At 38.9% G+C, this 24,920-nt stretch overlaps 1 protein-coding gene across 1 annotated transcript in view; it reads right to left on the minus strand.

Annotated features, from left to right (window-relative positions):
• The window catches only part of TEX9 (testis expressed 9), a 216,290-nt gene that overhangs the window by 113,889 nt on the left and 77,481 nt on the right, over positions 1-24,920 (minus strand). Inside the window, exon 5 of the mRNA XM_060294225.1 lies at positions 3,233-3,271. Coding sequence (XP_060150208.1) covers positions 3,233-3,271 — 39 coding nt within the window. The remainder of the gene's footprint in view (positions 1-3,232; positions 3,272-24,920) is intronic.

Here is a 24,920-nt window from a genome sequence, read left to right on the forward strand (position 1 = left end):
TGTAGATCAGTACAACTACTATGGAGAACAGTATGGAAGTTCCTTAAAAAACTAAAAATAGAGCTACCATATGACCCCGAAATCCATTCCTGGGCATATATTCAGAGAAAAACATGGCCCAAAAGGATACATGCACCTCAATGTTAATTGCAGCACTGTTTACAATAGCCAAGACATGGAAGCAACCTAAATGTCCATCGACAGAGGAACTGATAAAGAAGATGTGGTGTATATATATATATATACAATGGAATATTACTCAGCCACTAAAAAGAATGAAATAGTGCCATTTGCAGCAACATGGATGGACCTAGAGATTGTCATACTGAGTGAAGTAAGTCAGACAGAGAAAGAGAAATATCGTATGACATCCCTTATATGAGGAAGTTAAAAAAGAAATGATACAAATGAACTTATTTACAAAACGAAACAGACTCACAGATTTAAAGAATGAACTTATGGTTGCCACGGGGGAAGGAAGGGAGGAAGGGATAGTCAGGCAGTTGGGGATTGACATGTACACTGCTATATTTAAAATGGATAACCAACAAGGACCTACTGTACAGCACAGGGAACTCTGCTCAATGTTATGTGGCAGTCTAGATGGGAGGGGAGTTTGGGGGAGAATGGATACATGCATATGTACAGCTGAGTCCCTTTGCTGTGCACCTGAACTATCACAACGTTGTTAATCGGCTCTACTCCAATGTAAATAAAAAGTTAAAAAAAAAAGCATGAGTAAATGGTGAAAAGATGCTGATATTGTGAAAAGACTTAGCGATTCAAAGAGAGGGACTGAAGAACCAATCTGAACATTCAGCACAAATAACACCCAGCAAAAGAAATATTTTCAGGAAGTAGGGAGGGACTTGAAAAAATTCTTTTACTTGTATCTTTAGTGAAAGTTGAGATGCTATTATGTTGATTTAAAAAGATCAATCTGAAAATAATAAAAAGTTCTTAAAAAGAAAAAAATAAAGTAAATTACAGATATGTAACACGATGTGAGGAATTCCAGGAAGGATTACTCTCCTAAAAAAACCTGAAGTTGTACCATTCATAATTTATTTTGTTAGACAGTACCTTTTGACATTCTTTCTTTTCCCCCTCCTTCTCCCATCCTCTCTTTACCATTCCTCTTACTGTCCTCTTACCTACCTTGATAGGTAAGGTAATATTCCTTTACCATGTAATATTCTTTACCATGTAATATTCTCTTTACCTCTCTTTACCATGTAATATTACCATGTAATATTCTCTTGTAATATGTAGTGGATTAACATATTAACATTTAGTGAGAATTGTGGTAATATTATTTTGGCCCCTTTGTTCATCCCCCAGACATGTCTAGCAAAACCTTGACTCTAGATTAATTTAACCATCTGCCTTCATTATACACCTGGGCTTCTGAACACTGCTAGAGAAAATTATACAGTCAGGTGTCTTGGATCCACAAAAAAAACTTAGTCAACAATCCATTTATCATCTCATCAAAAAGAATAAAATATATAGTAATAAACCTACCTAAGGAGCCAAAAGACCTGTACTCAACTATAAGATGCTGATGAAAGAAATTAAAGATGACACAAACAGATGGAAAAATAAACCATGTTGTTGGACTGGAAGAATCAATATTGTTAAAATGACCATACTACCCAATGCAATCTACAAATTCAATGCAATCCCTATCAAATTACCAATGGCATTTTTCAAAGAACTGGAACAAAAAAATTTTAAATTTGTTTGGAAACACAAAAGACCCCAAATAGCCAGAACAATCTTGAGAAAGAAGAACAGAGCTGGAGGAATCATGCTCTCTGACTTCAGACTATACTACAAAGCTACAGTCATCAAAACAGTGTTGTACTAGCACAAAAACAGACACATAGATCAATGGAACAGGATAGAGAGCCCAGTAATAAACCCTTGCACTTATGGTCAATTAATCTGTGACAAAGGAGGCAAGAATATACAATGGAGAAAAGACAGTCTCTTCAATAAGTGGTGCTGGGAAAACTGGACAGCTACATGTAAAAGAATGAAATTAGAATATTCTCTAACCCCATATACAAAAATAAACTCAAAATCAATTAAAGACCTAAGTGTAAGACTGGATACTATAAAACTCTTAGAGAAAAACATAGGCAGAACACTCTTTGACATAAATCGCAGCAATACTTTTTTGGGATCTGTCTCCTAGGGTAATGAAAACAAAAGCAAAAATAAACAAATGGGACCTAATTAAACTTATAAGTTTTTGCACAGCAAAGTAAACCATAGACAAAATGAAAAGACAACCTATGGACTGTGAGAAAATATTTGCAAAAGATGCATCCGACAAGGGATTAATTTCCAAAATATACAAACAGCTTATACAGCTTAATATCAAAAAAAAACAAGCAACCCAATCAAAAAATGATCAGAAGACCTAATGGACATTTCTCCGAAGAAGACATATAGACAGCCAGCAGGCACATGAAAAGATACTCAAAATCACTGATTATTAGAGAAATGCAAATCAGAACTACAATGAGGTATCACCTCACACCAGTCAGAATGACCATCATCAAGAAGTCTACAAATAATAAATGCTGGAGAGGGTGTGGAGAGAAGGGAACCCTCCTACACTGTTGGTGGGAATGTAAACTGGTGAAGCCACTATGGAGAACAGTATGGAGGTTCCTTAAAAAACTAAAAATAAAGTTACCATATGAGCCAGCAACCCCACTCCTGGGCATATATCTGGAAAATAAGAAAACTCTAATTCTAAATGATACATGCACCTCAGTGTTCACAGCAGCACTATTTACAATAGCCAAGACATAGAAGCAACCTAAATGTCCATCAACAGCTGAATGGATAAAGAAGATGTGGTGTATATATATATATATATATATATATATATATATATCCATACAATGGAATATTACTCAGCCATAAAAAAGGATGAAATAGTGCCATCTGCAGCAACATGGATGGACCTAGAAATGATCATATTAAGTGAAGTAAGTCAGACAGAGAAAGACAAATATCATATGATATCACTTATATGTGGAATCTAAAAAAATGATACAAAGAAATTTATTTACAAAGCAGAAATAGACTCACAGACATAGAAAACAAATTTATGGTTACCCAAGGGAAAAGGGAAGTGGGGGGGGAATAAATAAGGGATTTGGGATTAACAGTTGAACATTACCATATGTAAAACAGATAAACAACAAGGACCTACTGTATAGCACAGGAACTATATTCATTATCTTGTAATAATCTATAATGGAAAAGAAAGTGAAAATGAATATATATATTAAAAATGTATATATATATATAACTGAATAACTTTGCTATACACCTGAAGCCTTGTAAATCAACTATACTTCAATAAAACGTTAAAAGAATTCTTAGACTCCAACTGTAACTAGCATTCAAGTTACCTAGAAGCATTTCTACATGTACTACAATGTCTATTTAAGGCCCAGGAGAATAAGGAATCCTAAAATAATATTAAGAATATTATTGCAATGATGAACCAGAGATGGGGTTCTGGCCAGGAAACAGAACAAAGTTTTCCATCTCATTCACTCCTTCCATACTAAACTCCTTCCACCCTGCCACCACTTCTGTACAGTTGCAATGTCTTTCTTGATTCCATACTTGCCCCCAAATATTCATTCTCCATATAGCAACCATGGTGAGCTTTTAAAAATGCAAATCAGATCAGATAATTCCCTTGCTTACTCTCAGTGGCTTCCTGCCATACTTAAACTGAAACTCATTCTTATGAAAGCCTATCAGACTTCACATGATCTGCCTGCTCCCCTAACTTTTGCCTACTCCTCTCTCTCCACACTGGCATTCTTGCTGATCCTCAAAACTAAAGCATGTGTCCACCTCTTTTGCACTTGTTGTTCCCTCTGACTAGAACACTCTTCCTTAGAGTTTGACATGGTTCACTTTCTCAGTTCATTCAGGACTCTGTTCATATATTACCTTCCTCTACCTCCACACCTATCCTTTCTTATACCATTAGCACAAGTGTTGAGATATATCAGTACTCAAGGTTCTACTTACTACTGCATAAGGGAATTTTGATGGAGCAAGTTACATACTCCCATATACTATTTCTACTGTGTCAGTGGCCTATAATATGCCTACACATGGAAAGGCAGATGTATCTTTGTATCCTTCAGAAAGATATAAACTTGTTAAAGCAACAGTCTAGAGAAGGCTTGGTGGCCATGATGGTGGAGTAGGAAGACCCTGAGTTCACCTACTCCCATGGACATACACAAATTACAACTATTTACAGAGGAACTATCTATGAGACATTCTATGGAGCCCAGCAGCATACTTGCCTCTGGTCACCAGAGCTATATGCTCTAGGGATGCCCTCTACCCAGGCTGTGGCAGGGCTGAGTACTGTGGGTGCACTGATAGGAGGGACTAGTCCCCAGCCTGATTGGCTGTCATGTCCTGCCTCACGTGGTGGCTGCCAGCCCATGTGTGGGAAGGGCTAGGTCCCTGCACAGATGGCTGTGTGGCCTGGGAGTTCTTGGAACTGCTGCTGGTCCACTGGTGGACGGGTCAGTTCCTGGTGCTAATGCACTAGAAGAAAGATTCCAGTATGGCGCTTGCCAGCACCAGTGACCTCATGATAGAAGGAGCTCCCCAAAATGGCTGCTGCCAGTGCCTATATTCCCAGTGGGAGTCCTAGTTGCCTCCTGCCTCACCAGGAGGCCCTTCAAGATCAGCAGGTGGGTCTGACTAGGCTCCTTTCAAATTACTGCCTCTATGAACACAGTGAGAATCTTAACAAAAAATCAGAAAACATAAAGAAGAACCAAACAGAGCTTAAGAATATAATAACTAAAATTTAAAAATACACTAGAGGGAATTCCCTGGCAGTCCTGTGGTTAGGACTTTGTGCTTCCACTGCAGGGGGCGCAGGTTTGATCCCTAGTTGGGGAACTAAGATCCATGATATGGCAAAAACAAGCAAACAACAACAACAAAAAACCCACCAGACGGAATCAACAGTAGAATACATGATACAGAAGAACAGATCAGCAAACTGGAAGACAGAGTAGTGGAAATCACCCAAATTGAATAGAAAAAAATAAAAAAGAATTTAAAAAATGAGGGTCATTTAAGAAACCTCTGGGACAACATCAAGCATACTAACATTTGAATTATAGGGGCCCCAGAAGGAGAAGAGAGAAAAAAGAGGCAAGAACTTATTTGAAGAATAATGGCTGAAAAATTCCCTAACCTGAGACAGGAAACAGACATCCAGGCTCAAGAATCACAAAGAGTCCCAAACAAGATGAACCTAAACAGGACTACAACAAGATACATTATAATTAAAATATCAAAAAGATAAAGAGGGACTTCCCTGGTGGAGCAGTGGTTAAGAATCCACCTGCCAATGCAGGGGACGCGGGTTCAAGCCCTGGTCCGGGAAGATCCCACATGCCGCAGAGCAACTAAGCCTGTGTGCCACAACTACTGAGCATGTGTGCCACAACTACTGAAGCCTGCGCACCCGTGCTTCTCAATAAGAGAAGCCACCGCAATGAGAAGCCCACATACCGCATCGAAGAGTAGCCCCCACTCAGCGCAACTAGAAAAGCCCGCACACAGCAACAAAGACCCAATGCAGCCAAAAATTAAAAATAAATAAATAAATTTATATTAAAAAAAGATAAAGAGAAACTATTAAAAGCAGCAAGAGAAAAGCAACAAGTTACATAACTATAAGCTGACTTTTCAAAAGAAACTTTGCAGGCTAAAAGGGAGTGGTACAATATATTCAAAGTGATGAAAGGAAAAAACCTATAACAAAGAATACTCTACATGGCATGGCTATCATTCAGATTCGAAAGAGAGATAAAGAGTTTTACAGACAAACAAACCTTAAAAGAGTTCAGCAGCACTAAACTGGCTTTCCAAGAAAAGTTAAAGGGACTTCTCTAAGTGGAAAAGAAAAGATCACAACTAGATATATGAAAATTACAAAAGGAAAAATCTCATTGGTAAAGGCCAACATACAGTGAAGGCAGTAGAGCAACCACTTAGAAAGGTAGTAGGAAGGTTAAAAGACAAAATTAATAAAATCATTATTGTTAAAATGACCATACTACCCAATGCAATCTACAAATTCAGTGCAATCCCTATCAAAGTAACAAAGGCATTTTACACAGAACTAGAACAAATAATTTTAAAATTTGTATGGAAACACAAAAGACCCCAAATAGTCAGAACAATTTTGAGAAAGAAGAACAGAGCTGGAGGAATCACGCTCCTTGATTTCAGTCTATGCTACAAAGCTACAGTAATAAAAACAGTATGGTACTGGCACAAAAACAGACACATAGATCAATGGAACAGGATAGAGAGCCCAGAAATAAACCCTTGCACTTATGGTCAATTAATCTGTGACAAAGGAGGCAAGAATATACAATGGAGAAAAGACAGTCTCTTCAATAAGTGGTGCTGGGAAAACTGGACTACATGTAAAACAATGAAATTAGAACATTCTCTAGCCCCATATACAAAAATAAACTCAAAATGGATTAAAGACCTAAATGTAAGACTGGATACTATAAAACTCCTAGAGGAAAACATAGGCAGAATACCCTTTGACATAAATCACAGCAATATTTTTTTGAGTCCATGTCCTAAAGTAAAGTAAATAAAAGCAAAAATAAATAAATGGGACCTCATTAAACTTAAAAGCTTTTGCACAGCAAAGGAAACCATCAACAAAACAAAAAGACAGCCTACTGAATGGGAGAAGATATTTGCAAATGATATGACTCATAAGGGGTTAATATCCAACATATATAAACAGCTCATACAACTCAACATCCAAAAAAAAACTCGATTAAAAAATAGCAAGGGATTAATTTCTAAAATATACAAACAGCTCATCAGCTCAATATCAAAAAAACAAAAAATCCAGTCAAAAAATGGGCAGAACTAAATAGACATTTCTCCAAAGAAGACATACAGATAGACAACAGACACATGAAAAGATGTTTAACATCGCTAATTATCAGAGAAATGCAAATCAAAACTACAATGAGGTATCATCTCACACCAGTCAGAATGGCCATGATCAAAAAGTCCACAAATAGTAAATGCTAAGGAGGGTGTGGAGAAACAGGTACCCTCTACACTGTTTGTGGGAATGTAAATTGATGCAGCTGCTATGGAAAACAGTATGGAGGTTCCTCAAAAAACTAAAAACAGAGTTGCCATATGATCCAGCAATCCCACTCCTGGGCAGATATCCAGATAAAACTGTAATTCAAAAAGATACATGTACCCCTATGTTCACAGCAGCATTATTCACAATAGCCAAGACATGGAAACAACCTAAATGTCCACTGACAGATGAATGCATAAAGCAGTTGCTTCTTTACTTGAGCATTCTGTGCTCTGCCCTTGACTCTGGTTTGCCACATTTGTGTTTTGAGTGTGCCCTGGGACAGGAGGGTTTAAGTGCTAATGTCCAACTTCCAGCCTGGTTACTGCAGCCCTGGTGTATTCTTATTTGACCATTTCACACCCACTAATCATTCACACCCACTGGGAACTCTGACCCATGAATTATATAGTGGGATTGGGTTTCCAAGAAGTAGGAAAAATCAGAAAGCACACAGGTTAGTTCCTGAGCCTGGTGCAGCTGCAGCATGAACACCAGGGGTTACCATATCTGGCAGGCTATATTGCAAAGCAGCTTCAACAACCACTGATGAGTCACAAAGCTGCTTGGGCTTTGTCCCATGCATATTAGAGAGGCTACACTGGGTTCTAGCTCTGAATTCACCTTGGAGGCCTCTTCATTTCCAAGTTCTAACCACTACTTATCACAAGACCCCTGAGAGAGGTATATGCCCAAGCAACAAGGGCAAAGGGAAAGCAAGCAGTACTTTAGTTTTAGGTTAGTGGGACCATATGGCCTAGTTTGTCAGGGCAGTGCTGGATGTGTGGGTATAATTATTGATAACACCTTTTTTACTCCCAAAGTGTACCAGTTTTGATTATAAATTATACGGCTACCCTAATTATATACAGCATACATACTCAACATAAAACTTTCCCCTTCCCCCTGTCCTCTAAGCTCTGGAGGGAATATGGAATCATTAGAAATTAGACAGACAAGGAAAGGCGTATAGAGTCAAAGAAAGGAACCAAAGTCATTCCTAGCATTAAAGTAAAATTGGCAGCCAGAATTTTGTTACACCTCTTAGAGTGAAAACAATGCACTCATAAAGGGAGTTCTCAGGGTAGAATTTTAAGGCTCCTGAACCTAGAGAATGACATCCCAAAAAAGAAGTGTGGTGAAGCAGGAAGGAGATGCAGGAAAGTCATGCAGATTGGACCAGAACAGAGACTAATCCCTTAGCCAAAATGGCAGAAAGAGGAACAAAAAGATGATACCAGAACTCATGATACAGCAGAGGGCCTTATCTTGGGCTCCTTGGATGGACCTTGGGGTCTATGGAACTTCTGTGAATTATAACTAAAACTTCTTGTGTATAAAAATTTTTCTGGAAGATATATCCATAAATTTCATCAGAATCTCAAAAAGTTCCCTCAAAGTTAAGAACAATTGCTTTATGATGTTTTCAGTTCTGATACATATTAAAAGAGATATCAATATTAAAAGACAGTTTTTTCATTCAGGTGTGTGAGTTTAGTCATTCTCAACACATCTACTACTAGTCTTACAAAATCCTGAGTTAAATAAGTCTTAACTGGGCCAGGTGGGCCCTATTTGAGTTTTACAATAACAATTCCAATACCCAGCATGGAGAAAACCAGATAAACAGCATTGTTAACAAAATACTCTGTTAACACAGCTTATTTCTGTCTAGGCGAGTTGCACATTACAGAAGCACTTGGTAATTCTGTAATTCCCGAGAGAGAGAGTTTTTCAGCTTCACCACCAGGTTAAGTATTAATAAAATATCATTCGAGATAAAAATAAGAGAGGTACCTTATGTGTAAGAAACTAGACTGGTTCTGCAATGCCGTTTGAGGACACTTTGTTTCCTTTTGACCTGTGGTTTAGTTTCTTCCTTCTGAGTATGTGAGCTAGGGTGTGATTGGCTTACATGGATTTTACTTGTAATAAAATACTGAGTTGTAGTCAACTCTACCTCTGCTACAGTAAACCCCATACTTGTTCCTACCATTAAGTATCTGGATGCCCTTGTGGAACTCACTTAACTTCTCTGGGCCTGAGGTTCCTTATCTCCAGACATGAATGAGAGCACTGGATTTCATTAGATGTTATCAAAGTTTCCTTCCAACTGTCTGGTTTAATGGCACTGTATTTCTAGGAAGGCATCTGTGTTTATCATTCTTAAGTTTGTGCAACAAACTCCTGAGGAGGAGAGGCACATTCTGCTCATTCAGGATAATATCTAAGCCAAAAAATAAATAAAGATAAAACATCAATTGAGCACTTTAGATAGCTTGTAAGGGAGCCTCTCGGGGAAGCTTTCTTTCTCCCAATTCCTCTTCTTCCTTCTGGAGAAGACTGATGAGCTACATTCCAGGAGTCTGTTTGGACCACCTGCCATAGTGGATGGGACCATCATGCAGCAAAAGTCACACACACACATGTGCAGCATGAATTCTCTCTTCCTTCTCATACCCACAAGACTTGTTCTAGCTGGCTCTTTTGTATCATCTTTCCCTTCACATAAATCAAATGCAAAACTAAGCCAAGTTCCACTTCTCAGTGGGAAGGGTCCTGGCCTTCGTGCCCTCTTCCCTGTCTTGGGCACAGAAGTTCTTACAGGACTCCTGTCCTTCTGGCCTCCTTTACAGAACATAAGAAGTTCCCGGTATTCAGAGGTAGGACACATGCCTCTATGAAAGTACCAGAACACGGCCCGTGGTGGAGAGAGGAGTGTATGAGGCTGAGGGCCCAAGTAGGCCCATATAATATTTGGTAACCCTACCATAGTTATACACACCATATTATATATAACATTCCCCTGAGGTGAAAGAATTTCTTCCTGATTACAGCCTGACTGAAAATGGGTCCCTCTGTTGGGCAAAATTATGAGGCTTTTAGATTATCCCCAGCTCTAGCACAGCAGTGGCATTCCTATTTAATAACATATGAGCTGTTTTCATTTTGACAATTGTGATGGCCCTGAAGAATGACTACCCCCTCTTTACTTCATGGCTCTTGTAATAGCTTAGATGATACTGCTGGAAATTCAAAATCCAATATATTTTACTCCAGAAATACAAAATCTCCTGCATTTCACTCCAGAGAAAGTAACTTTTAGTATGTGTCATGCCATGCAACATCTAGATCCAAATAAAATCATTGTTCTTCCTTCACAGCTATGACCTTTGTCTTCTTGAGTTAGTATGTAGTTGAATTCTTCTTTATAATGACTTAGGCTGGACTGTAGCAGTCTTCTGTTCTTATGCAACACCGTGATTACTTAAATACTTGGATATGTTTCTTGCTATCTGAATTCTTATTGCTAAGAACCCAGAGCATTAAATCTGCTCTTCTCTGGCTTCTATAAAAGCTCTTAGAGGCCCATACCAATCAAGGCTCAAACTATATTAAAAACCACTACAGCTTTATGCACGTTGGCTTGGGAATCTCTCCATCTACTCTGAAGGTCTTTTTTATTTTTTTAAAGATTTTTTTTTTTGATGTGGACCATTTTTAAAGTCTTTATTGAATTTGTTACAATACTGCTTCTGTTTTGGTTTTTTTGGCCACAAGCCACGAGGCATGTGGGATCTCAGCTCCCCAACCAGGGATGGAACCTACACCCCCTGCATTGGAAGGCGAAGTCTTAACCACTGGACTGCCAGGGAAGTCCCTACCCTGAAGGTCTTTGCTCAACATCAGCTTCCTTTGGCCTTCACCTCATTCAATTTCAGGCCTTACTGGCTTTCGTTATCTAGCTCCATTTTGACATATGACCAGTTTCCACCCATTTACCTTATCTCTTTTAAAACTTGGATTGGATAATTGTCTTCAGGTAAAAGCTAAAGGGTGAGGAAGCCCATTGATGTGCTCCATATAGGTCAGCTTTCTGGAGGAGAAAACAGGGTAGAGAAGGGTAGAGACGAGGGAGAAATGGAAGAAAGCCAACACAATGGCAAACTGAGGGTCAGGCATTTTGCTCTTCTCTGAGTTTTTCCTTCACTCTGACCCTGAAGCATTGTTCTTTCACCAAGCAAATAGATCTTCAGCAACCTCACCCTATGAGTCCTCCAGCCACATTCAGAAATGCTGAAGTATTGGGGTGAACACAGCTCAGGATGACAACATGGGACTTCACCTCACAAAACAGTGGTACCCAAAGGTGTCTTTCTCGAGCATGAGAATTCTTACGTCTTCTTGCAAATGAATTCTCTCTTCCTTTTACTCTTTCAATGTGAATAAAATAATCAATATATATCCATGTGCCAACAAACTGCCATGGTAGTTCCCAGACTTCAGTCTTACGGCTTTTTTTGAATGGCACGTATTTTTAATGTGGTCCTTCTTTAGTCTATTTTAGGACTATTTATAGCCATTGTGTTAAGTGTTAAGCGTTGTTATGGACTGAATATTTGCATGCTTCCCAAATTCCTATATTGAAACCCTACCCCAAGTGTAACTGTATCTGGAGATAGGGCCTATATATAGATAATTAAGGGTAAATGATGTCATAAGAGTGGGGCTCTGATCTGATAGGATTAGTGTCCTTATATGAAGAAACACCAGAGAGCTCACTTCTCTCTCTGTACACAGAAGAAAGGCCATGTGAGGATATAGTAAGAATATCATCATAGTGAGAAGACAAGCTAGGAAGAGAGCGCCTACCAGAAAATGAATCAGCTAGAACCTTGACCTTGGAAGCTCAGGTTCATTGCAGCATTATTCAAATTATCCAAGACATGGAAAAAAACGTATGTGTCTGTCAAAGGATGAATGGATAAAGAAAATGTGAAATATAAATACATATATACATGCACAAACATGCACATACACACACACATATACATATACAATGGAATACTTTCTTTCATAAAAAAGAAGTAAGTCCTGCCATTTACAACAACATGGATGAACCTAGAGGACATTATGCTAAATGAAATAAGCCAGACAGAAAAATACAAATACTGTATGATCTCAATTATCTGTGGACTCTAAAAAAATTGAACTCATACAACCAGAGAGTCAAACAGTGGTTGCTAAAAGCTGGAGGGCAGAAGAAATGGGGAGATGTCAGTCACACGGTATAACTTTCAGTTATAAGATGAATAAGTTCTGGGTATCCAATGTACACGATGGTGACTGTAGTTAATGATACTGTATTGTATAACTGAAATCTGCTGAGAGAGTAGATCTTAAGTGTTCTCATCACACACACACACACACACACACACACACACACACACACACACACAGAGTAACCATGAGAAAAAAAACAGCAGAATATACATTCTTCTCAAGAGCACATGGAACATTCTCAAGGAAAGATCACATGTTAGGCCATAAAAAAAGCCTCAATAAATTTAAAAGAACTGAAATCATACAACATATGTTCTACCACAACAATGGAATAAAATTAGAAATCAATAACAAGGAAATTTGGAAAATTCTCAGATATGAGGAAATTGAACAACACACTCATAAATAATCAGTTGGTCAAAGAGTAAATCACAAGGGAAATTAGGAAATATGTTGAAATGAATGAAAATGAAAACACACACACAAAAAACTTATGGAACAGCTAAATATATGCTTAGAGTGAAATGTATACCTATAAGCACCAGTATTAAAAAAGAAGATCTCAAATCAGTTGCCTAAAGTTTTGCCTTAATAAACTAGAAAAAGAAGCATAAACTAAATCCAAAGCAAGCAGAAAGAAGAAAATAAAGACTAGAGTGCAATAAATGAAATGGAAAATAAAAAATAGAGAAAATCAACAAAATTAGAAGTTAGTTCTTTGAAAAGATCAACAAAATCGACAATCCTTTAGCTAGACTGATAAAGAAAAAGAGAGAAAACTAAAAGTATTAATAGTACAAATGAAAAGGAGCTATTTACTACGTTACAAAAATTAAAAGGAGGAGGGAGGGAATCCAGATGGCGGAATAGGAGAATGCAGAATTCGTCGCTCACGGGTACATTGCAAATTTATCTACAGATGGAACAATTCCCACAGTTCACCCGCTGAACATTAGCAGAAAACTTTGGACACCTAAAAAAAAGAAAGAAAAGAAAAAAAAGAAAAGAGGAATCAAAAAAGGGACCAGCAACCATGGTGAGAAGCTGAAGGTGAGCGGAGGTCCCCACACTCAGAAAAACTCCCTCACGGTGGGAGAATCAGCTGTGACAGAAAAGCACGTTTGGGGGATCAAAGGAGAATGCAGCAGACAGTCTGTGGAAGGCAGGACAAAGTAAGAACTGTATTCAGGGTCTACACCACTGCTCTGCACATTCCTGAATCACGAGTCACCTGTTGCAAAAGGGGGCTGGGTGCTAGAAAGTGGGGTTTGGAGTGTGGACCCAGGGAAGGGACAGCTGTTGGCTGTGAAAAGACAGCCTGAAGGGACAGGAGTAAGAAACTCCACAACTGGGTAAGTCTGCAGAAGAAGCCTGAGATACCATAAAAGCACAGGGTCATTGTCAAGTGGTGTGCAAGGGGCAGAGCCATTATAAGCCCTTTTGCCAACCCCCAACCGCCAGCTTCTTCACCCTCTGCGGGCACTGGGAGGAGCTCCCATCTGAGCAGGCCCACTCCCCCGCCCGGGCCAGGGTCTCCTCCTCCTGCATGGGCTCCGGGGGCCTGAGCACTGCCCATCCCAAAGCCTCCTTGGGAATCAGGCCTGGGCACCCCTGCCTGGGACAAGAGCCTGAAGATGCTGGAGGGGGCTGAGTGCTAAAGCGTGGGGCTGGGAGAACGAATCCAGGGAGAGGAATGCTGTGGGCTACACGGATACAGCAGAAGGGACGGGAGTGAGGGGAGGTGTGGCCAGGAATGACCCTAGAGGAAGAGCAGGCTGCCTGGAAAGGGAGGCACCATTGTTGAGAGGCATGCGGGCGGGCGGGGGCAGGCTGCCCCTGTTCCCATTTGCCAGCGCCACAGTCTTTTCCAACTGTTTGCTGGACCCGTTGCTGCGGGCAACTTGCAGACACTTCAATTGTGGCCACAGTATCCAGGCCACAACATGAGTGAGAAAGGGTGCCCCAAGCAGCCGCTGCTTTTGCTCTCTCCTGCCTGGGCAAGGAACAGACTCCCGAGGGTGGCACACACAGTGAGGTGGGGTCAAAACCAAAACTGAGCTTCAGGGGCAGTGCGACTAAGGAAGAGAAATGGAAATCTTGCCATGCACCTGCACAAGCTGTGGATTAAACCCCCGATGTCGGCTGGGTAAATCCTGCATCTGTGGAATACCTGAACAGACGACGATTGTTTCAACATTTGAGACTGGTCTAGTTGTCACAGCATTGGACTCTGGGGACAAGTACACTCAGGAATCGGGCCAGGTCAGAGTCTCTGCTGGCTCCACAGTTCCCACAGCAGGTCCAGAGACCTACCTAGAGGTATTGGAGGGCCTCCTGAGGAGGCAGGGATTGGCACTGGGTCACTCTGGGAGCAAGTACACTGACAGAGGAGGCCCCAGGAAAATATTCTTAGTACTAATATTATTTTTTTGGTTTTTTTGCTCAGCTGTTGGTGTTGTTGCTTTTATTATATTTTATCTTTTATATTTGATTTTTATTCTTATATTCTTAATCTTTTTTCAAAATATATTATTTAAAATTTTTCTATTTTTACTTTACTGTTGTTGCTTTGTGGTTTTTTCCTTGCTTTTGTTCTTTGATATCTGTTTTTTATTTTATTTCTTTTTTTTCATTTTTTTGAATTTTATTTTATTTATTTTTTTATACAGCAGGTTCTTATTAGTTATTCATTTTATACATATTAGTGTATACATGTCAATCCCAATCTCCCAATTCATTCCACCCCCACCCCCACCCCCTGATGCTTTCCCGCCTTAGTGTCCATACGTTTGTTCTCTACTTCTGTGTCTCTATTTCTGCCCTGCAAACTGGTTCATTGGTACCCTTTTTCTAGGTTCCACATATGTGCGTTAATATACGATATTTGTTTTTCTCTTTCTGACTTACTTCACTCTGTATGACAGTCTCTAGATCCATTCACGTCTCTACAAATGACACAATTTCGTTCCGTTTTATGGCTGAGTAATATTACATTGTATATGTGTACCACATCTTCTTTATCCATTCGTCTATCGATGGACATTTAGGTTGCTTTCATGACTTGACTATTGTAAATAGTGCTGCAGTGAACATTGGGGTGCATGTGTCTTTTTGAACTATGGTTTTCTCTGGGTATATGCCCAGTAGTGGGATTGCTGGGTCATATGGTAATTTGATTTTTAGTTTTTTAAGGAACCTCCATACTGTTCTCCATAGTGACTGTATCAATTTATATTTCCACCAACAGTGCAAGAGGGCTCCCTTTTCTCCACACCCTCTCCAGCATTTGTTGTTTGTAGATTTTCTGATGCCCATTCTAACTGGTTTGAGGTGATACCTCACTGTAGTTTTGATTTGCATTTCTCTAATAATTAGTGATGTTGAGCAGCTATTCATGTGCTTCTTGGCCAGCTGTATGTCTTCTTTGGAGAAATGTCTATTGAGGTCTTCTGTCCGTTTTTTGATTGGGTTGTTTGTTTTTATAATATTGAGCTGCATGAGCTGTTTATATACTTTGGAGATTAATCCTTTGTCTGTTGATTCATTTGCAAATATTTTCTCTCATTCGGAGGGTTGTGCTTTCGTCTTGTTTGTAGTTTCCTTTCCTTTGCAAAAGCTTTTAAGTTTCATTAGGTCCCACTTGTTTATTTTTGTTTTTATTTCCATTACTCTAGGAGGTGGATCACAAAAGATCTTGCTGTGATTTATGTCAAAGAGTGTTCTTCCTATGTTTTCCTCTAAGACTTTTATAGTGTCCAGTCTTACATTAAGGTCTCTAACCCATTTCAACTTTATTTTTGTGCATGGTGTTAGGGAGTGTTCTAATTTCATTCTTTTACATGTAGCTGTCCAGTTTTCCCAGCACCACTTATTGAAGAGACTGTCTTTTCTTCATTGTATATCCTTGCCTCCTTTGTCATAGATTAGTTGACCATAGGTGCGTGGGTTTATCTCTGGGCTTTCTATCTTGTTCCATTGATCTATATTTCTGATTTTGTGCCAGTACCATAATGTCTTAATGACTGTAGCTTTGTAGTATAGTCTGAAGTCAGGAAGTCTGATTCCTCCAACTCGGTTTTTTTCCCTCAAGACTGCTTTGGCTATTCGAGGTCTTTTGTGTCTCCATACAAATTTTAAGATTTTTTTGTTCTAGTTCTGTAAAAAATGTCATTGGTAATTTGATAGGGATTGCATTGAATCTGTAGATAGCTTTAGATAGTATAGTCATTTTCACAATATTGATTCTTCCAATCCAAAAACATGGTATATCTCTCCATCTCTTGGTATCATCCTTAATTTTTTTCAGCAGTGCCTTATACTTTTCTGCATACAGGTATTTTGTCTCCCTAGGTAGGTTTATTCCTAGATATTTTATTCTTTTTGTTGCAGTGGTAAATGGGAGTGTTTCCTTAATTTCTCTCTCAGATTTTTCATCATTAGTGTATAGGAATGCAAGAGATTTCTGTGCATTAATTTTGTATCCTGCAACTTTACCAAATTCATTGATTAGCTCTAGTAGTTTTTTGGTGGCATCTTTAGGATTCTCTATGTATCGTATCATGTCACCTGTACACAGTGACAGTTTTACTTCTTTTCCAATTTGTATTCATTTTATTTCTTTTTCTTCTCTGATTGCTGTGGCTAGGACTTCCAAAACTATGTTGAATAATAGTAGTGAGAGTGGACATCCTTGTCTTGTTCCTGATCTTAGAGGAAATGCTTTCAGTTTTTCACCATTGAGAATGATGTTTGCTGTGGGTTTGTCATATATGGCCTTTATTATGTTGAGGTAACTTCCCTCTATGGCCACTTTCTAGAGAGTTTTTATCATAAATGCGTGTTAAATTTTGTCAGAAGCTTTTTCTGCATCTATTGAGATGATCATACAGTTTTTATTCGTCTATTTGTTAATATGGCTTTTCACATTGATTGATTTGCATATATTGAAGAATCCTTGCATTCCTGGGTTAAATCCCACTTGATCATGGTGCATGATCCTTTTAATGTGCTTCTGGATTCTGTTTGCTAGTATTTTGTTGAGGATTTTTGCATCTATGTTCATCAGTGATATTGGTCTGTAATTTTCTTTTTTTGTAGTATCTTTGTCTGGTTTTGGTATCAGGGTGATGGTGGCCTCATAGAATGAGTTTGGGACTGTTCCTTCCTCTGCAATTTTTTGGAAATGTTTGAAAAGGATGGGTGTTAGCTCTTCTCTAAATGTTTGACAGAATTCACCTGTGAAGCCATCTAGTCTTGGATGTTTGTTTCTTGGAAGATTTTTTAATTACAGTTTCAATTTCATTACTTGTGATTGGTTTCTTCATATTTTTTATTTCTTCCTAGTTCAGTCTTGGAAGGTTATAACTTCCTAAGAATTTGTCCATTTCTTCCAAGTTGTCCATTTTATTGGCATAGAGTTGCTTGTAGTAGTCTATTAGGATGCTTTGTATTTCTGTGGTGTCTGTTGTAACTTCTCCTTTTTCATTTCTAAATTTATTGAGTCCATTTCCTCTTTCTCTTGATGAGTCTGGCCAATGGTTTGTCAATTTAGTTTATCTTCTCAAAGAACCAGGTTTTAGTTTTATTGATCTTTGCTATTGTTTTCTTTGCTTCTATTTTATTTATTTCTGCTCTGATCTTTATGCTTTCTTTCCTTCTACTAACTTTGGCTTTTGTTTGTTCTTTCTCTAGTTCCTTTAGGTGTAAGGTTTGATTGTTTATTAGGGATTTTTTTTTATTTCTTTAGGTAGGCTTGTATCCCTATAAACTTCTCTCTTACATCTGCTTTTGCTACATCCCATAGGTTTTGGATCTTCGTGTTTTCATTTCATTGTCATCTCTCTCTGGGTATTTTTTGATTTCCTCTTTGGTTTCTTCAGTGATCTCTTAGTTACTGAGTAATGTATTGTTTATCCTCCATGTGTTTGTTATATTTTTTTCCCTGTAATTGATTTCTAATCTCATAGCATTGTGGTCAGAAAAGATGCTTGATATGATTTCTATTTTCTAAAATTTACTGAGGCTTGATTTCTTACCCAAGATGTGATCTATCCTGGAGAATGTTCTGGGCACACTTGAGAAGAAAGTGTAATCTGCTGTTTTTGGATGGACTGTCCTACAAATATCAATTAAATCTATGTGGTCTATTGTGTCATTTAAAGCTTGTGTTTCCTTATTAATTTTCTGCTTGGATGATCTGTCCATTGGTGTAACTGAGGTGTTAAAGTCCCCCACTATTATTGTGTTACTGTCGATTTCCTCTCTTATAGCTGCTAGCAGTTGCCTTATGTATTGAGGTGCTCTTATGTTGGGTGTCATATATGTTTATAATTGTTATATCTTCTTCTTGGATTGAGTCCTTGATCATTATGTAGTGTCCTTCCTTGTCTCTTGTAACATTCTTTATTTTAAAGTCTATTTTGTCTGATATGAGTATTGCCACTACAGATTTATTTGATTTCCATTTGCATGGAATATCTTTTTCCATCCCCTCACTTTCATTTTGTATGTGTCCCTAAGTCTGATGTGGGTCTCCTGTAGACAGCATATATATGGGTTTTTGTATACATTCAGCAAGCCTGTGTCTTTTGTTTGGAGCATTTAATCCTTTCACGTTTAAGGTAATTATTGATATGTATATTCCTATGAACATTTTATTAATTGTTTTGCATTTGTTTTTGTAGGTTCTTTTCTTCTCTTGTGTTTCCCACTTAGAGAAGTTCCTTTAACACTTGTTGTAGAGCTGGTTTGGTCGTGCTGAATTCTCTTAGCTTTTGCTTGTATGTAAAGCTTTTGATTTCTCCATTGAATCTGAATGAGATCCTTGCTGGGTAGAGTAATCTTGGTTGTAGGTTCTTACCTTTCATCGCTTTAAATATGTCATGCCACTCCCTTCTAGCATGTAGAGTTTCTGCTGAGAAATCAGCAGTTAACCTTATGGGAGTTCCCTTGTATGCCATTTGTTGTTTTTCCCTTGCTGTTTCCAATAATTTTTCATTGTCTTTAATTTTTGCCAATTTGATTACTATGTGTCTCGGCATGTTTCTCGTTGGGTTTATCCTGTATGGGACTCTCTGCACTTCTGGACTTGGGTGGCTATTTCCTTTCCCATCTTAGGGAAGTTTTTGACTATAATCTCTTCAAATACTTTCTCGGGTCCATTCTCTCTCTCTTCTCTTTCTGGGACCCCTATAATGCGAATCTTGTGTTTAATGTTGTCCCAGAGGTCTCTTAGGCTGTCTTCATTGCTTATCATTCTTTTTTCTTTATTCTGTTCTGCAGCAGTGAATTCCACCAGTCTGTCCTCCAGGTCACTTATCCGTTCTTCTGCCTCAGTTATTCTGCTATTGATTCCTTCTACTGTAGTTTTCATTTCAGTTATTGTATTGCTCATCTCTGTTTGTTTGTTCTTTAGTTCTTCTAAGTCTTTGTTAAACATTTCTTGCATCTTCTCGATTTTGCCTCCATTCTTTTTCCGAGGTCTTGGATCACGTTCACTATCATTATTCTGAATTCTTTATCTGGAAGGTTGCCTATTTCCACTTCATTTCATTGTTCTTCTGGGGTTTTATCTTGTTATTTCAGCTGATACATAGCCGTCTGCCTACATCTTGTTTATCTTTCTGTGAATCTGGTTTTTGTTCTACAGGCTGCAGGATTGTAGTTCTTCTTGCTTCTGCTGTCTGCCCTCTGGTGGTTGAGGCTATCTAAGAGGTCTATGCAAGTTTCCTGATGGGAGGGACCTGGCTGTTGGTGGGTAGACCTGGCTGTTCATCTGGTGGGCAGAGCTCAGTAAAACTCTAATCCACTTTTCTGCTGCTGGGTAGGGCTGGGTTTCCTCCCTGCTGTTTGTTTGGCCTGAGGTGACCCAGCACTGGAGCCTACCCAGGCTCTTTGGTGGGGCTAATGGTGGACTCTGGCAGGGCTCACGCCAAGGAGTACTTCCCAGAACTTCTGCTGCCAGTGTCCTTGTCCTCACTTTGAGACACAGCCACCACCCCCCACCTCTGCAGGAAACCCTCCAACACTAGCAGGTAGGTCTGGTTCAGTCTCCTATGGGGTCACTGCTCCTTCCCCTGGGTCCTGATGTGCGCACTACTTTGTGTGTGCCCTCCAAGAGTGGAGTCTCTGTTTCCCCTGTCCTGTCAAAGTCCTGCAATCAAATCCCGCTAGGCTTCAAAGTCTGATTCTCTAGGACTTCCTCCTCCTGTTGCTGGACCCCCAGGTTGGGAAGACTGACGTGGGGCTCAGAACCTTCACTCCGATGGGTGGACTTCTGTGGTATAAGTGTTTTCCAGTTTGTGAGTCACCCACCCAGAAGTTATGGGATTTGATTTTATTGTGATTACGCCCCTCCTACTGTCTCATTGTGGCTTCTCCTTTGTCTTTGGATGCGGGGTATCTTTTTAGGTGAGTTCCAGTGTCTTCCTGTCCGTGATTGTTCAGCAGTTAGTTGTGATTCTGGTGCTCTCGCAAGAGGGAGTCTTTTTCATGTTTTTTTGGTGTATATTTTATGTTTTCTTTGCTTCTTTTGCTCTGTTTGCTTTCTGTTTTTTATTTTTCATTCTTTGTTTTTGTTAGTTTACTTCTTACTGTTCTAATTTTAGCATTTTTGTTTTTCTGTTCCTTCATTTTCCTTAAATTTTTTTTCCTCTTTTTTCTGAGAGTGTGTGTGTGCATGTGTGTGTGTTGTGCTGTTGTTGCTGCTGTTTGTTTGATGTTGTTTTGCTATTCGTCTTGGGTTTTGTTCATCTGTTTGCTTCCTTTAATTTTTACTTTTTTTTCCTTTCCTTTTTTTTTTCCTCTCTTTTCTCTCATGTTTTGCTGTGCAGCTGGTGGACTCTTGGTTCCCTGGCCAAGGGTCAGGTCTGTGCTTCTGAGGTGGGAGCACAGAGTCCAGGACACTAGACCGCCAGAGAATTCCTTGATCCAGGGAATATTAATCAGCGTGCGTGCTCCCAGACGTATCCATATTAACACCAAGTCCAAGTCCCACACAACAGCCTGCAGGCTCCAGTACTAGACACCTCACGCCAAACAACCAGCAAGACAGGAGCACAGCCACACCCATCAGTAAACAGGCTGCCTAAAATCGTACTAAGCTCACAGACACCCAAAAACATACCACCTGAAGAGGCCCTGGCCTTCAGAGGAAAAGAATCAACTCCACCCACCAGAGTGCAGGCACCAGGCCCTCCCACCAAGATGCCTACACAAGCCCCTGGACCAAACTCATTCACCAGGGGGCAGACAAGAGAAGCAAGAGGAACTACGACCTTGCAGCCTGTGGAAAGAAGACCATAAACACAGTAGGTTAGACAAAATGAGATGACAGCGAAATATGTTACATAGGAAGGAGCAAGGTAAAATCCCACAAGACCAAATAAATGAAGAGGAAATAGGCAATCTACATGAAAAAGAATTCAGAGTAATGATAGTAAAGATGATCCAAGATCGCGGAAATAGAATGGAGACATGGGTCGAGAAGATTTACAAGGACCTAGAAGAACTAAAGAACCCACAATCAGTGATGAACAATAACTGAAATGAAAAATACACTAGAAGGAATCAACAGCGGAATAACTAAGGCAGAAGAACGAATAAGTGAGCTGGAAGATAGAATGGTGGAGATAACTGCCAAAGAACAGAAGAAAGAAAAAAGAATGAAAAGATTTGAGGACAGTCTCAGAGACCTCTGGGACAACGTTAAATGCACTAACATTCAAATTATAGGGGTCCCAGAAGAAGAAGAGAAAGGGAAAGGGCCTGAGAAAATATTTGAAGAGATTATAGTTGAAAACTTCCATAACATGGGAAATGAAATAGCCACCCAAGTCTAGGAAGTATAGAGAGTCCCAGGCAGGATAACCCCAAGGAGAAACATGCCAAGACCCATATGAATCAAACTAACAAAAATTAAATGAAAGAAAAAATATTAAAAGCAGCAAGGGAAAAGCATCAAATAACCTACAATGGAATTCCCATTAGGTTATCAGCTGATTTTTCAGCAGAAACTCTGCAGGCCAGAAGGGAGTGGCAGGACATATTTAAAGTGATGAAACGCAAAAACCTACAACCAAGACTACTCTACCCAGAGAGGATCTCATTCAGATTTGATGGAGAAATCAAAAGCTTTACAGAAAAGCAAAAGCTAAGAGAATTCAGCACCACCAAACCAGCTTTACAACAAATGCTAAAGGAACTTCTCTAGGCAGGAAACACAAGAAAAGAAAGAAGACCTACAAGGACAAACCCAAAACGATTAGGAAAATGGTAATAGGGACATACATACAGATAATTACCTTAAATGTAAATGGATTACATGGTCCAACCAAAAGACACAGACTAGCTGAATGGATACAAAAACAAGACAAGTGTATACGCTGTCTACAACAGACCCACCTCAGACCTAGGGACACATACAGTCTGACAGTGAGGGGATGGAAAAAGATATTCCATGCAAGTGGGAATCAAAAGTAAGCTGGAGTAGCAATATTCATATCAGACACAATAGACTTTAAAATAAAGAATATTACAAGAAACAAGGAAGGACACTGCATAATAATCAAGGGATCAATCCAAGAAGAAGATATAACAATTGTAAATATCTATGCACCCAACATAGGAGAACCTCAATACATAAGGAAAATGCTAACAGCTATAAAAGGGGAAATGGACAGTAACACAATAATAGTGGGAGATTTTAACATCCCACTTACACCAATGGACACATCATCCAGATAAAATAAATCAGGAAACACAAGCTTTAAATGACACAATAGACCATATAGACTTAATTGATATTCATAGGATATTCCACCTGAAAGCAGCAAAATACAATTTCTTTTCAAGTACACACGGAACAGTTTCCAGGATAGATCACATCTTGGGTCACAAATAGAGCCTTAGTAAATTTACGAAAACTGAAATTGTATCAAGTATCTTTTCCAACCACAATGCCGTGAGACTAGATATCAATTACTGGAAGAAATCTGTAGAAAATACCAATACATGAAGGCTAAACAATACATTACTAAATAACCAAGAGATCACTGAAGAAATCAAAGAGGAAATCAAAAAATACCTAGAAACAAATGACAAACAAACAAAAAATACCTAGAAACAAACGACAACCCAAAAACTATGCGATGCAGCAAAAGCAGTTCTAAGAGGGAAGTTTATAGCAACACAATCCTACCTCAAGAAGCAAGAAACATCTCAAATAAACAACCTAACCTTACACCTAAAGCAATTAGAGAAAGAAGAACAAAAAAACGCCCCAAAGTTAGCAGAAGGAAAGAAATCATAAAGATCAGATCAGAAATAAATGAAAAAAGAAATGAAGGAAACAATTGCAAAGATCAATAAAACTAAAAGCTGGTTCTTTGAGAAGATAAACAAAATTGATAACCCATTAGCCAGACTCATCAAGAAAAAAAGGGAGAAGACTCAAATCAAGAAAATTATAAATGAAAAAGGAGAAGTAACAACTGACACTGCAGAAATATAAAGGATCATGAGAGATTACTACAAGCAACTATATGTCCATAAAACGGACAACCTGAAAGAAAGGGACAAATTCTTAGAAAAGCACAACGTTCAGAGAGTGAACCAGGAAGAAATAGAAAATATAAACAGACCAATCACAAGTACTGAAATTGAGACTGTGAGCAAAAATCTTCCAACAAACAAAAGCCCAGGACCAGCTGTCTTCACAGTGGAATTCTGTCAAACATTTAGAGAAGAGCTAACACCTATCCTTCTCAAACTCTTCCAAAATATAGCAGAGGGAGGTACACTCCTCAACTCATTCTACAAGGCCACCATCACCCTGATACCAGAACCAGACAAAGATGTCACAAAGAAAGAAAACTACAGGCCAATAGCACTGATGAACATAGATGCAAAAATCCTGAAGAAAATACTGGCAAGCAGAATCCAACAGCATATTAAAAGGATCATACACCATGATCAAGGGGGGTTTATGCAGGAATGCAAGGATTCTTCAATATACACAAGTAAATCAATGTGATACACCATATTAACAAATGGAAGGAGAAAAACCATATGATCATCTCAATAGATGCAGAGAAACCTTTCGACAAAATTCAACACTGATTTATGATAAAAGCCCTCCAGAAAGTAGGCATAGAGGGAACTTACCTCAACATCATAAAGGCCATATATGACAAACCCACCACCGACATTGTTCTCAAAGGTGAAAAACTGAAACCATTTCCTCTAAGATCAGTAACAAGACAAGGTTGTCCACTCTCACCAGTATTATTCAACATAGTTTTGGAAGTGTTAGCCACAGCAATCAGAGAAGAAAAAGAAATAAAAGGAATCCAACCTGAAATGAAGTCAAGCTGTCACAGTTTGCAGATGACATGATACTATACATAGAGAATCCTAAGGATTCAGAAAACTACTAGAGCTAATCAATGAATCTGGTAAAGTAGCAGGATACAAAATTAATGCACAGAAATCTCTTGCATTCCTATACACTAATGATGAAAAATCTGAAAGAGAAATTAAGTAAACACTCCCATTTACCACTGCAACAAAAAGAATAAAATACCTAGGAATAAACCTACCTAAGGAGGAAAAGAAGTAAAACTCTCACTGTTTGCAGATGACATGATCCTAT

This window comes from Globicephala melas, chromosome 2 (genome assembly GCF_963455315.2).
Source record: "Globicephala melas chromosome 2, mGloMel1.2, whole genome shotgun sequence".
In the NCBI taxonomy this organism is placed as follows: Eukaryota; Metazoa; Chordata; class Mammalia; order Artiodactyla; family Delphinidae; genus Globicephala; species Globicephala melas.